This window comes from Podarcis pityusensis (assembly GCF_964106645.2).
Source record: "Podarcis pityusensis genome assembly, chromosome: 3".
Lineage (NCBI taxonomy): Eukaryota > Metazoa > Chordata > Lepidosauria > Squamata > Lacertidae > Podarcis > Podarcis pityusensis.
The window spans coordinates 8,439,767-8,455,123 of record NC_138026.1 but is presented as its reverse complement, the minus strand read 5'-3'; the positions used below and the strand labels follow the sequence as shown (position 1 = coordinate 8,455,123).

At 43.7% G+C, this 15,357-nt stretch overlaps 1 protein-coding gene across 1 annotated transcript in view; it reads right to left on the bottom strand.

Moving 5' to 3' along the window:
• Positions 1 to 7,070, bottom strand: part of SLC23A1 (solute carrier family 23 member 1) — a 33,696-nt gene extending 26,626 nt beyond the window's left edge. Inside the window, exons 1-4 of the mRNA XM_080999155.1 lie at positions 7,007 to 7,070; positions 2,955 to 3,074; positions 440 to 597; positions 247 to 335 (exon numbers count right to left, since the gene is read on the bottom strand). Of these exons, the coding sequence (XP_080855281.1) occupies positions 247 to 335; positions 440 to 597; positions 2,955 to 3,074; positions 7,007 to 7,042 (403 nt within the window). The 5' untranslated portion in view covers positions 7,043 to 7,070. The remainder of the gene's footprint in view (positions 1 to 246; positions 336 to 439; positions 598 to 2,954; positions 3,075 to 7,006) is intronic.
• Between the last annotated feature and the right edge of the window lie 8,287 nt (positions 7,071 to 15,357).

Below are 15,357 nucleotides of genomic sequence, written 5' to 3'. Positions count from 1 at the left end.
GATTTAGTGGTTCTTAATTGATCGGTGATGCGGTAGTGTTATATTGTATTATTTATGCAAATTCATTTTCTCTAGAGTTAAAGATCTGACTGGGACAAACCTTGTTATGCTGAATTTGTATTCTGCACAATTTGTATATGGTGTTTGTTTGACAATGTGAGGTTTGCTACGCCTAATAAAGGATTGACTTTTATTATTCCTGTTCTATCTCCTAACAACCTTCAGGATGAAACAAGTTTGAATTACCTTCTGGAGGACATTTCCATTTCTCCAGGGCCAGAATGGATTTGGCGGGAACCAAGAACGCTAAGGCGCTGGCTTGAAACAGAGGCAGTCTAGATTGCCAAAAAGAAAGAGAGAGTGACTTGCCACCATCAGCCACCCACAACTTCCTTAAGTTCGCTGATGGGTAGGGAGGTGGGAGCTGAGCAAAACATACCTAATTCCCACAGTGCTTTGGATAAGAGTCGTGATCCCCACGCAGCTGAAGATGGTACCAATGAGTTGGCTGATGGTGTATTGGTCCTTCCCTACGCACAGGGATTCTGCCAGTAGGAAGGGAACTGCGATGGTGCCACTGAAACATGTCAAGTAATGCTGGAGGGGGAAAATGGGAAGGAGGCTAGGTCAAAAGAGCACCTGATTAGACACATTCCCAAAATTTAAACCGCAGCTCAGGACCACAATACTTCCGTATAATCCTACTCCATATAAACCTACCCCTGAGATTTCATCCTCTGAGGCCCTTCCTCCTCGAGAGGTCCAGAGGTTGGCAACACGAGAACAGGGCCTTTTCTGCAGTGGCTCCCCATTTGTGGAATGCCCTCCCCAGGGAGGCTCGCCTGGTGCCCTCCCTTAGGCACCAGGAGAAAATGTTTTTCTTTAAGGCACCAGTCTGGAGGGACCCTTATGTGACTGACTGACTGACTGACTGACTGATCAAATTTGTATACCGCCCTATACCCGTAGATCTGAGGGTGATTTACAACATAAAACGACAGTATTAGAAAATACAAAATGCACAATAAAAACAAGAACAGGCCTTTGGCTGATTAACATTCTATGTCCTTTTAAATGTGCTGTGGGATTGAGGTTATAGGGTTGTTCTTGTTTTTATTGTGCATTTTGTGTTTTCTACGGGTATAGGGCGGTATACAAATTTGATCAATCAATCAATCAATCAATCAATCACATAAGGGTCCCTCCAGACTGGTGTCTTAGTGCACATGTATTCTGCCATGTGTGTTTTCTCTTTTGGGCTGTTGATTGAGCATAGCATTATTAGCAGATATAGGTCATGCATGCCTAAAAAATACCAATCGTCTTTTCCCAGGCTTTTTCCAAATCTTTATGCGTCTTTTCCCATGCTTTTTTAATATTAAAAAAGCCTGGGGAAAGACATATAAAAATTTGGAGAGAATGTGGGAAATGATTGTTGTTAAAAAAATCCTGAAGTTATGGTACTGAGATTGTATAGGACCTGATGGACTTATAGAGCAAAAGACTTTGTCCCTGCAAGATCAGCCCATCCCTGTAGAAGGAAGAAGCCACCGCCAAAGAAGATAAGATTGGGGGAAATTAATTAATGAACTATGCAGGACATATTAGTTAATTTGAAACCCAAGAAAGAAGAGGACATTGTCTTTTTTTAAAAAAAGGGGGGGATGTTTAAGGCATACTTTTTAAGGGTTGCGTACGGATTTTTACATTAGTAGAACTTTTAAAAGTCACTTGTATTAAGATGAATAAGGTTTTAAAACTGGATTGTTAAGAATATAAGGCTTTACAGAAGTGCATGAATAAGCTAATATAATGGAACCATGAGGGGGAGTGGAGGGAAGTCAACTGAGTTAAGATTTAGGATTTGAATTTATATATTTGTTTTGTTTTGCTTTAAATTTGTATTGTTGTTGTTTCGATTTTTGTGGGTCTTTTGTTATTTTTGGGGAAATTAATAAAATGTTATCTTAAAAAAATACTAATTGTGAGATATCCAGATCACTCCTTTTAATAGCAAAAGGTGTCAAGCCATAGGACTGAAGCCAGAATGGAGCCACTGACAAATAATAGGGAGCTGTCCACACACTCAAAGAAACCCCAAGGGTTTGCAGAAGTGCGAACATCTTTTTAAACACACCTGGAAGGACCCCAAATGTCCAAATACCTCCCCTACAGTCCGGTTCAGTTCCTGATATCATGAAAAACACACCTGCAATTCATAGAATCATAGATGCATAGAATTGGAGAGTTGGAAGGAACCCCGATGACATAGCTGTCAACTTTTCCCTTTCCTTGCGAGGAATCCTATTTGGAATAAGGAAATTTCCCTTAAAAAAAGGTAAACGTTGACAGCTATGCGATGATCATCTAGTCCAAGTTGTAGGAATATTCAACTGTCCCATATGGGGATCCAACTTGCCACCTTGTTTGTGTATATAGCTGAAGTGTGAGTATGCACCCAATTTATCACTAAACCAGTAGCTAGGATTATAGGACACTATTTAGAATTTAACTGGGTGGGGGGTGGCACAGCGTCTTAGTTAGCTCTGCACAGAATTTAAGTGATTAAAATGCATTTTAAATAAAGTACAGAGGGGGAGTCAAAAGGGAAGATCAAGGCAAACAATTCCATAGAAATCAACACTGTAAATCAACAAGGCCAATTATTTAATCAACGTAAACAATGAATGGAAAGTTATAGGCACCTTATGTGTGCCCCTAGTAACTTTTACTCCCTGTACTTTTACAACAATAGTATTGCTAATGAGGCTACTATATCATATAACAAAATCTGAATACTTCACAACTAGAGACCTTGATAAAATGGCTTCAGAAACAAGCAGCATGAGACTTATTTGGAATGGGGGAATAAACAAAAGTCATGAGGAACAGTTGAGTTTCTTTGGCTCCACACCTCAAAGCACGTCACAGGTGGAGCTGGATTACACCTTTACCTGAAATCCCAGCAGGATGCAGAGATACCAGGGTGGCGCATCTTCAATTCTATAGATCATATCAAAATCCTTCTGCTCAGGATATATCGGTGGTCCGGCATGGTTCCCATCTGCCTTTTGCTGGAAATAAAAGAAGAGGACTGTTAAGAGACTGAACCAGGGATAGCTAACCAGGGATAGGTCCTCCAGCTGTGGACTACAACTCCCATCATACCTTAGTACTGACCATGGTGAGGGAAGTTGTAGACCATCACATCTGGAGGGAATCAGAGAGTGGAATGCAGGAAGAGTTTGTGTTCTGGCTTGAACCTGGTGCTACTATGCTAATGCGCTGGGTGTGATCAAGGCAGGTGGGCACATTATAGCCACATTCCAAGCCACATTCCAGATGTACCTGTGGGAGGGGGAACAGGACTTTGCAGTAGGAGGGGAACGGGGTGTCTGTGTTGGTTTGCCATTTCGTTGCTCTTCCAAGAAATCTCCCGCCTGGCAGAAATTGAAGCTGCACGAGGGGAAACAGGCATTCACCTCCAGGTGAGGAGAGGCTGCCAGAAAGATCTTGCAAACAGGTGTAGGCTTTGCTGATCAAACGATACTAGCTGTAACATTGCTAAAGGAATTCATAGTTCCATCGAGGATCCCCAAATAGTGAAGAGCCTTAGAATGACAGCCACATCAACCCAGCTTTGGATGAACTGTTTGAATCCATTATGAAATATACTCGGAGTCGAGAGTGGATTTCATGTTCTTTATTCAGCTCATAGTGGTGAGGAGGAATGGAAGTTCCCCCAGAAATGTCTGCTTTATATAAATTATTTACACAATGGGCCCCACGTGATTGGCTATTTCTGGGATTCTCCTGTAGGCCAATCAGGTTGTGGATTCATTTCCACCTGGAGCTGGATTGGGTGGCTCCTGTGGACCAATCAGACTGCTGCATTTTGGATCCTATTGTTCTAGGACCAATCAGACTGCTGCATTCTGAATCCTATTGTTCTAGGACCAATCAAACTGCTGCATTTTGGATCCTATTCAACTCAGTACATAACACATTATATAAGCAGTATTGCACGTATGTGGTTAGTGGAGGATGTGGATAGTGATGGGGGTGGGAGCGCTTTTTGCAATATTTTGGGGGCAAACCCATACAGGTACATAAAGATTGTCAAGGGGGTGCCTCCTATGGGTGCCCTCAACTTCTGAAGTGAGGATGGTAGCTATCAGAGAGGGGGTGCCTTTTCAGTGGTGGCACCCCAGTTGTGGATTGCTTTTCCCAAAGAAGTTTGCCTGGCACTTACTTTACTGTCCTTTCTACATCTACTTCTTTTTAGATGCAGTTTCAACTCTGCTGACCTGTTTTATGCTGCTTTTTTTCTTTTTCCTTTTTGCTGCTGTTAGCAGCACCAGATGAACTACTCAAAGAGCTAGGAGCTTGACTTGAGACAAACAAAATGGAACAGTACACAAGTAGCACATGTTGTTCCACTGGGCTACAGCCCAGTACTTCTTTCAGTACTGGGCAATGTGCCCAGAAGTCCTGGGTTCAGTGTAAGAAGGTGGAGGCCAGAAAACGGTATGTGTGGCAAGCCAGACCTCAGGGGAGACTACAAGAGTTCAGCAATGAATGCTTTCTTTACCTGCCATCACTAGGGGTGCTTTGAGATGTGCACAGTTTGGCAGATCCAAATCACTGCTGTACTTTTTTTAAAGCTGAGAGTGGAATAACAACACTGAGAATCCAAATCACATCCTGTTGTTAATTGGGCTCTCTCTCTTTTATAATAATAATAATAATAATTTATTGTTTATACTCTGCCCATCTGGCTGGGTTTCCCAGGCCACTCTGGGTGGCTCCCAACAGAATATTAAAAACATGATAAAACATCAAACATTAAAAACTTCCCTAAACAGGGTTGCCTTCAGATGTCTTCTAAAAGTCAGATAGTTGTTTATTTCCTTGACATCTGATGGGAAGGGTGTTCCACTGGGTGGGTGCCACTACCAAGAAGGCCCTCTGCCGGGTCCCTGTAACCTCACTTCTCGCAAGTAGGGAACTGCCAAAAGGCCCTCAGAGCTGGACCTCAGTGTCCGAGCTGAACGATGGCGGTGGAGATGCTCCTTCAGGTATACCGGATCGAGGCTGTTTAGGGCTTTAAAGGTAACCCCCACACTTTGAATTGTGCTCGGAAACGTACTGGGAGCCAATGTAGGTCTTTCAGGACTGGTCTTATGCGGCCTCGGCAGCCACTCCCAGTCACCAGTCTAGCTGCTGCATTCTGGATTAATTGCAGTTTCTGATTCACCTTGAAAGGTAGCCCCATGTAGAGCGCATTGCAGTAGTCCAAGCGGGAGATAACCAGAGCATGCACCACTCTGGCGAAAAAGTCCGCGGGCAGGTAGGGTCTCAGCCTGCGTACCAGATGGAGCTGGTAGACAGCTGCCCTGGATACAGAATTGACCTGCGCCTCCATGGACAGCTGTGAGTCCAAAATGACTCCCAGGCTGGGCACCTTCAGGGGCACAGTTACCCCATGCAGGACCAGGGAGTCCTCCACACCTGCCCGCCTCCTGTCCCCCAAAAACAGTACTTCTGTCTTGTCAGGATTCAACCTCAACCTGTTAGCAGCCATCCATCCTCTCTTTTCCCAATCCCTGCTTTGAGGTGGTTGTGGGTAGATTTTTATTGGGACCCTTGTATGTGGGGAAAGGAGTAAACGCTCCCTTCCTCCAGTCTCCCCCTTTGCATGAATCCCTGCCCCATCTGCCCCAGGTGCAATTGAGAGGCTATAGAGTAAAGAAAATAAATAGAAGGCAATGCTATTTGGAAAGAGAACTGTTATGGTGATAAGAGTTGGTCTCTAGAGGGGAGAGATGGTCTATAGAGAAAGAAAGGTCTAGAACACAATCTGTTCAGGTCACTACCATCTTGTATAGGGAGAGCTGTAGAGGCTGGAACAGCAACACATTCACGGCTTATCTACACATGAGGAAATATTGCAATTATTCTGTTATTACGAGCTCTGGGAGGAACAGGTGCTGAACTGGAGAAGCACGAGAGGAGGTGCTTTGTTCAAGTGCCCCATGGCTTGTTTCACAGTAAATGAACACTGTGGAAGCCGCTTTTATCCACCTGGGAATAATCCATACATTTCGAATGGCACAAAGCAGCAAGTCAGGTCATGTAGGGACTGGCACCTAAGTTTGGCAAAAAGTAGTGTTAGAAACTGCTTGAATGTCAAGTTGGCCATCTGTCACCATATGCAGAATGATAGCCACTGAAAACTTCTGAGATAGGGATATGTATTGGAATCAGTGTGAAGCAGGGTTGATTTGTATTCTTTTTTGAAGAGATTTACTTTATTTTAAGCGAATGTCCCATCTTCCGTGAACTCCATGCAACATCTGTGGTCTGTTTTGATTCCCTATTTACCTTCCACAGTGCTAAAAAGAGTTTTCAGTGTTTGTTCTCTGGTCTCGTGGTTTCCTTATCCTCTTATAATAGCTACAAAATACACTTCCATCACCTTTGCCTCATGTAGAGATGGGGGAGAAAGTTGATTCAGTTTGGGTTGAAAGGAAAATCTACCTAATTCACGCTTTAAAAAGAGTGCGCAAACCTAAACCATCAATTGGAATTTGCATTTCTCTGAATTTTGCTGCGCAGCTCTCCAGCTGAGTAATGTGCACAAAATCGTATGTACTACGGTAAAGTGTGCATATAAATGCACATTGGTGGAAAAAAAACATTCAAAACCACATTGTTTTAGGTGAAACTGTTGCTGCTGCAAAAAAGTGTGTACTAGGCAGAATTGTGTACAAACGTGTATTTGGAAGAAAATTGCAATAAAATGGTGAACTTGCATGAGGATTTTTTTAAAAAATGCAAACCAATGTAGAAATGCAGAGAATCAAACCTAAGACTAGAAAAAAATGATAAAGAGAGAAACAAAAACTGACAGATTTCCTTATCCCTGACCTTAAGCCATACTTAAACATTTCCAAGCCATAAATTTCATGCAGGTCTATATGTTAATTTGAAGCAGTCGATTTACCTTGAAGTGAGCCGGGCCTTCGGAGCTGCTTCCCATTCCTATGCAGAACCAAAGAAAGAGGAAGTCTGACTCCAGGCATATTTATAATCTCTGTGAGGACTTTAGCCAACATACCAAAGATTGCCTGTCAATCTGTAACCGCAGCTATTGGCTGCTGATTGTGAAATAAATTTATGGTATTGAAAGCTCACACATCAGTCTCTATTGAGCAGGACATTACACGGATAAAACTCATCCCTACCTCAATTTCCAGAATGACAGTTTTCACAGCTTCGTTGGATAAACATTAATAGAATGGAGTTATTGCACAACCGACTGGCTAGATGATAGTTTGCAGAAAAATTCAACTGAGCCAGCCAGGATCCAAACGTGACATTTTGTTGGAAACCACAAAAACGAAAACATCTCAGTTAACATTGTTTTAATAGGGGGGTAGACAGCGAGAAAACAAGCCAGCCCACACTGTTTTCTTTCATATTTTTCTCTAGTACCCCTTCCCCAAATTGCACCACCCACCCTTTCCCCTATAACCCAGTAGTATTACACTGTGTGAATTAGTTTAATTTCTACATCTCCACAGCCAAATCTCAGTCTGCACTGAGACACTAAGGTTATGAATGAGATCAAGCAGTTTCATCAATGATATAATTGTTAGAGAAAGAATAATATGTAGAATAGAAAATAAACATACCGGATGATATCCAGCATAACTCAGAGTAGACCCATTGAAAATCATTGGACCAAAGTGACTTAAGTTTACTAATTTCAATGGGTCTTCTCTCCATAGGACTTGGTTGGATATCGCCCACTAGCTGTGAATCAAAAAAGGCATATATTATCGGCTTGACTGTAGTAGTTCTTTTCAAATCTGAAGATTTTTTAAAGCCGGGATATTGCATTAGAGATGGGAGCACATCTGCAATTACCTGCCCCTTGCTGTTCTTCACAATTCATTTCTGCTTGGGTTGTCTCTTGTCAGTCTTTCTGAAGCAAATCTGCTCCACATCATATATACTCCCAGTGAAAAGGTGCTTTCTTCCTCCTTTCAAGAGTATGACTCAGGATTCCTTGTTTTGTTGCTTGTGGAGTTTTGGTTTTGTCTTTTTGTAAAACAACAACAACAACACTGAATTTGCATGTGCAGTGCCAGTACACACTCCAATATCTTTGCCCAACTGTGGCAAACCCCACCCACCCCAGTTCCTTGAGCCATTTATCATGGGATTGTGAAGTAATCGAGGTAATCTAGGGCCATAAACAACCCTCCTGGAAAAAAAGAAAGAAATAAGATGTCTGTTGGAGGGGAGGTGCTGAATAGGTGCACAATGCAAAATCTGTTTAAGACTGTTTTAAAAGGAAATGGAGTTTCTGTGATTCTGTGGAGGGAGAGCAGCAATAGTGGAAGGGTGAGATGAAAGGTTGTTACTTAAATTTAGGGGAGAAACGAGTGCTTTCTGCTATTAGATGATGTGGAAAGTTCCTGTTGGTTTTCAAATATAAAGTGTTTACACAATACAAAATTTAATCTTACGAAAGCTTAGTTAGGCTGGCCTAATAAAGAAGACTCAGGGCATACCTGGATATGAAATAATACAGAATAATATCAGAAAAAAAATTTATGTCCAATATTTTACCATTTTTTATGTGTTGTAAGCCGCCCACAGTGATTGGGGAAACCCAGCCAGATGGGTGGGGTATTATTATTATTACAGCGGTACCTCAGGTTACAGAAGCTTCAGGTTACAGACTCTGCTAACCCAGAAATAGTACCTCGGGTTAATAACTTTGCTTCAGGATGAGAACAGAAATCGTGCGGCGGCAGCGGGAGGCCCCATTAGCTAAAGTGGTATCTCAGGGTAAGAACAGTTTCAGGTTAAGAACGGACCTCCAGAACAAATTAAGTTCTTAACCCGAGGTATCACTGTATTATTATTATTATTAGGTTACTGCCAAATGACTGGACAACAGGTGACAGGTACATATTTAATAACCACCAGGAAACATCATGTTTTTTCAGAGTGCCTACTACTATTACAAGAAGAACAATGACAAAGAAGGAACAACAGTGCCAATTTTAATGTACAAATGGTTTAAAAGGACGACACATACCATAAATATACTTCTGCTGCAGATATTGTAAGCTCTCTCTAATCCATCTCTAAACAGTTGCACTCTGTCTTACCTCTTTGTCCCACCCGAGACCAGAAACAGGTTGGACAAGCCCATGCTTGTCATGCTATAAGGCCTATTTCAGAGAAGGCAGTCTGGGTAAATAAGGAAATGTATTTCAGTTGACAGCCAAATTTCATATAAGTGTATAACAAAATCTCATTTTTGTAAAAGAGGAGTCGGTTCACGCTGTACTTCCTGGTTTGCAACGCTGCACCTTCTGCCTAAGGTGGCAAACACACACACACACATATATATATATTCCACCTGAAAGTCAATAATAAGAGAGAGGTACACTTCAGCATGGAGGGCATTCCACAAATGGGGAGCCGCCACCAAAAAGGCCCTGTCATGGGGCAGCACCAACCAGGCAGCACCACCAACAAGGTTTCACCTGACATTAATTCTGATGTGTTTCATATGTATGACAACTGGAGTAGCCTGATCATTTCTACTGGAAATGTTTACATAGTCCACCCCCGTGGTACCTTCTGCTCCATGCTGGTGATGCTCAGAAAAGGCATTGTTGTTGTGGCCATGTAACCATGCAATCCACTCTAATCATCTGAATGGGATAGGACAATGTTCTAAAAAGTACAGGATGAGCTCCATGATCACTGCTGATGGTGACAGCAGTCACAAAATTAAAAGACGCCTGCTTCTTGGGAGAAAAGCAATGACAAACCTAGACAGCATCTTAAAAAACAGAGACATCACCTTGCCAACAAAGGTCCATATAGTTAAAGCTATGGTTTTCCCAGTAGTGATGTATGGAAGTGAGAGCTGGACCATAAAGAAGGCTGATCTCCGAAGAATTGATGCTTTTGAATTCTGGTGCTGGAGGAGACTCTTGAGAGTCCCATGGACTGCAAGAGGATCAAACCTCTCCATTCTGAAGGAAATCAGCCCTGAGCGCTCACTGGAAGGACAGATCGTGAAGCTGAGGCTCCAATACTTTGGCCACCTCATGAGAAGAGAAGACTCCCTGGAAAAGACCCTGATGCTGGGAAAGATGGAGGGCACAAGGAGAAGGGGACAACAGAAGACAAGATGGTTGGACAGTGTTCTTGAAGCTACCAGCATGAGTTTGACCAAACTGCGGGAGGCAGTGGAAGACAGGAGTGCCTGGCGTGCTCTGGTCCACGGGGTCACGAAGCGTCGTACACAACTAAACAACAACATTGAAATCCTCTCACAGAAAGGCTTGTGTCCACAGCACTACACTGATTTCCTCAGGTGGTTGAAAAGATACCCTGGTGGGCTTTTCTCGTGCCATAGTTCTTGGTGAAATAGCTTGGTCACCATCTTTTTGTGTGAAGAGTATATCTCTCAGTACCTATTCGTTTAATTTTAAAAAGAAACAAGTGATTAGCAAGGAAAGAGTAAGGTGAATGCCATTGTGAGTGGCCTTTGGAGGACACCGGAGACAGAAAAGTTGTGATCATCAATTCTCCCCTTATGGTGAGGAATGTGTAGCAGAATTATTAGAATATGGACAAAGAGAGGCAGAATGCTAAACGGTTGGCAGAGGAAGTTGCTCATTCCAGTGTACAGTCATTGAATTCAGGACTTTTGGCCAGTGTCAGCAAGGAAATGGTTAGATTCAGCACTTACAATTCAGGCTTTGCCACATACTCAGATCAAAGTCCATCTCTTTAACCACAGCTCTTTTAACTAGGGGTCTATTAATAAAAGTTGCAGAGAAATTAAGAATTAACTTCTTTGCAAGGCCTCAAAGAACATTTGCTACTGTTTTAGTTGAGAAGCAAGTTTTTACAAGCTGGTGAGACCGCAAATACGCTAAAGACGTTAAAGAAGGTTCCCCTCCACCTTCCTCAAGGACCCCACAGATTGTCCCCCAAATCCAGGTGTTTAAAAAAAAAAAATTAAGAATGCAAGTGCAAACCACACATATAAGATTAATGAATAATCAGGAAGAATACTACCGGAACCTTTCCTCTTGTATTGCTGAAACTGTAAGAGCAACAGCAGTTTGGGGAGGAGGGAGGAGGAAAGATAAAAGCAACTGAACTTAATAACTAGACTGCATTCTGTAGAAAAATGGAGTCTGTTTATCATTTACTAAAATTACAAAAGGCAAGATTTTAATCTATACTCATTAGAAGGAGTGTATTATATGGATCACATATTATTGCTTTGATATGTGATTAGTGTTGTTGATATTGCTATCATTTAAGGAAAGGCAGGAGGTAGAGATTAATAATTATATACAGGTGCAATATATTTATTCTTTTATGACAGTATTTTAAATGAATTATAAAATCTCTCCACTAGTTATATGATCTTTATTATTATTATTTATGTTTTTATATACCACACTTCATCCAAAGGTCACATTTAGTTAGTATACAATGGAATATTATCTCTATCAAATCTTTTTAATTTTTTATGATTTTTAGTAATGCAGTAGCATATTTATATTATTCTGTGCTATCAAAAAAAATATTTCTTTCTTTCTTTCTTTCTTTCTTTCTTTCTTTCTTTCTTTCAGAAACGCATACACAAAGGCAGCAAACACACATGCAGGAAAAATGAAAATGAATACATTCTGCTGGTTTTTTTTATTTTTTAAACCCAAGATTCTACTTTAAACACATCATCATAAGGCCCTCAGGCTACCATCCCAAAAGCTCTCATAATGGAATTGCTGGTACAACTTGTATAAGTGAGGTACCAGTTTGCTGAAAGTCATTAAACAAAAAACCTTGAATCCAGGCAATATGGAGGACGAGCCTGCTGCAGATCTTAGTAATTTGTGCTCTAAGGACTTGTCAAGCATGTTATGGTAGCTTCCAGATGCAATTTGTTCATATACTGTACTGGCAAATTCAGGTAGTGCAGTTATAGTTGATCAGGAAGTCTTGCACAGCAAACCCAGGAAAATGCACCGGAAAGTGTGGGATAATGCTTGCTTTGATGTGATGTCAGTTCACCTTCCCACAAACATATCAGAATGAGTGCTCATTAAATAGCCCACTCACAAGTCCTTGTAAATGTGTTTGTGAGAGTGATGGGTTATTGATTTCCTTTTGATATCCTTCTTGTTTTTCTTCTGCATTCTGTGCTCTCATTTTGTAGTTAGATGTTGTGAAACTGCCCTCTGATCTGTAGATGATGTTGTTGTTGGCGTCCGTCTGTCTCGAGAGACAATGGAGTACACCTCCAGAGGTTGCAGTCAAACTGCTGGAGAATCGCAGCGCCTGCTGTGGCTGCAGAGAGGTAACTTGTCATTGCTGCCTCCAGGGCCAGCTTACCCATAGGCGCTAAGGGTGCGGGGCACCTGGGCACTGGGCTCTCAGGGGCGCCAGGCTGAGAGTCCGGGGCCGAGATTTGGAGTCCGGGGATTGAAGAGCCAGGCCAGGCAACAGCCACAGCAGAGCAGAGCTCATTGGAGCGCCACAGGCTTTTCTGCTGCCGGCGCTGAGGCAGCCGGCTGGCTCTCCCCTCCTGCGTGCCTGGGATTGGCGGGCCGTCAAGAGGCCCACCCAGCGCACGCAAGCTGCTCACATGAGGCGCAGCTTCCCTCTCAAGCCTCTGTGGGGATTGCTCTCCTCCCTCTACGTACAGCGGCATGGGAGAGAGTTGTATGCCCCCCCCCAAAAAAGCTCAACAACTTGGAGGAGGCGCTGGGCTGCCCAGACGACAAGACCCAATTCTTGGCCCCATTGATATGGTGGACAAACTGCCCCAGAAGGAGCATGATATGTCTGTCTCCCATCAGAGGTACTACCCCTCCCCTGGCACCCATAACCCCCTCTTTGGATGAAGGGTGGCATATAAATTTAATTTGTCATCATCTAGTCTCCAGTGTGGTGTAGTGGTTAAGAGCGGTAGTCTCCTAATCTGGGGAACCGGGTTCGCGTCTCCGCTCTTCCACATGCAGCTGCTGGGTGACCTTGGGCCAGTCACACTTCTTTGAAGTCTCTCAGCCCCACTCACCTCACAGAGTGTTTGTTGTGGGGGAGGAAGGGAAAGGAGAATGTTAGCCGCTTTGAGACTCCTGAAGGGGAGTGAAAGGCGGGATATCAAATCCAAACTCTTCTTCTTCTTCTTCTTCTTCTCCAAAGAAATCATGATGAATGTGAAATAAACAGGTTGTCTAATGGGACGCGGGTGGCACTGTGGTCTAAACCACTAGGCCTCTTGGACCTGCCGTTCGGAAGGTTGGCGGTTCGAATCCGCTCGACGGAGTGAGCTCTCGTTGCTCTGTCCCAGCTCCTGCCAACCTAGCAGTTCGAAAGCACACCAGTGCAAGTAGATAAACAGGTACCGCTCTGGTTCCATCTGTTGCATCAGAAGCAGCTTAGTCATGCTGGCCACATGACCCGGAAAGCTGTCTGTGGACAAATGCCGGCTCCCTCGGCCTGAAAGCGAGATGAGCGCCACAACCCCATAGTCGCCTTTGACTGGACTTATGTGGCCAGGGGTCCTTTACCTTTTACCTTTACCAAACAGGTTGTCTAGAAGCACCCCATGAAAGCATTATGGGTGAAACCCTCTGGGCATGACAACTGAGCTATGTCTTGGTTGGTGCTGCTGCTGTTTGCCTCTTGCCATGCTCTGATCCTCACAGAGTGAAGATCAGGACTCTGCTGTCCTTTTCCGTTATGCTAACTTTTGCTGCCACACAGAGGCACTGTGGAGGAAAAGGCAGGGGAAGTTCTACCAGCAAAACAAGCTTATAAGTTAGAGGAGTTGAGTGCTAGCTGTTGGGAGTTTGTTACCGGGGTGGGGGGAATCGTATTTCTGAAAGGGGTAAACCACAGTTCCCAGAATTTCTTTGTGGGGCAAACTGCTTTAAATGTGCAGTGGCGTGCGGTGAAATTTTTCGTAGGGAAACAGTTAGGGCCAGAGGTGCCACCATGTGAGGGCAATTGTGGGGGGCAGATGACGGGATGTGGGCATTGCAGCTCTCTCCCCAAATTTGGGAAGGAGGTGCCAGGCCTCTGATAGGATGCTTGAGCCCTGCTGCCTCCTTCTTAAAGCAGGGCTAATATGTTATGTGCCAGCCACAGCAGTGGGAGTCACTGGACCTCGCTCGTACCAGGTGGCACTCGAAAACGGACGTTTGTGGCGCCGGCACATAGACCAGCTTAGGCACAGGGTTGGGGACTTGGACACTACCACAGTGCCTCCAACTGCGCTCGTGGCTCCGGAACAGACACTTACAGATGGCGAGGCTCCACCTACACTTCTCTCGCAAACTGCAGGCATGGAGACGAACCAAGCCGCTTCAGAGGGTCTGCCGGACTTCCCACAGACTCAGACCACTGCCATGCCTGACATTCCGCCAACTCCACTCGTGGAGGTTCCACCCACAGCGGCGGATCCAGGGGACTTGGTTTCAACGCCATGTAGGATCGCACCACAGCCTCAGCAAGAATCGGGCGGCCCCCCGGACCTGGGTACCGGTCCCCGGCAGTCTGGCAGAGTTTCCAAGCGCCCAACTTATTTAAAGGACTATGTTGTTGGACATGTAATACTGTCGGTCTAATGGAAGTAGGTGAAATGTAACCGATATGCTTTTGTGCCTAATTGAACCATTACGTGTAGTGCTGTATATAAGGAAACCATTACGATTGTAACTAATGCCTTATCTCAGTGGGGAGGGGTGTTATGTACGGAAGTTCTCACCCTGGGCCAGCAGGGGGATACTGTAGATAGTTTTCGCTCAGGTCCACATATGCAAATAAGGGACTGAAAGTGACGTTCAGTGATTGGATAGTTACAGAAAATGGTTACTATTGCGTTCTAGTGGAGCTCTATATAAGCAGGCTGGCTGAACCCTTCAGTTCAGTTTTGTTCTGGCCTGTGAATAAACAAGAGCTGTTTGAAGAATCACTGTGTCGTCTGATATGTTCACCCACAACTTAACAGAATATATGAGTCCTGGTCTGTACTATGATGTGCTGTACATTTTGTAAAACGCTTTACGAGACGATATCATTGTTAATTGTTTTTCCATCACAAAAAACCCTACTAAGAGGGTATGGAGTTATGCAACCCCCGAGCCAAGGAGATAAGTAACTATAAAACCTTTCAGAGACATCTGAAAGCAACCCTGTTATAGGGAAGGTTTTTAAATGCTGAATGTGTTGTTATATTTTTACACATGTTGGGACCCACCCAGAGTGGCTGGAGCAACTCAGTCAGATAGTCAG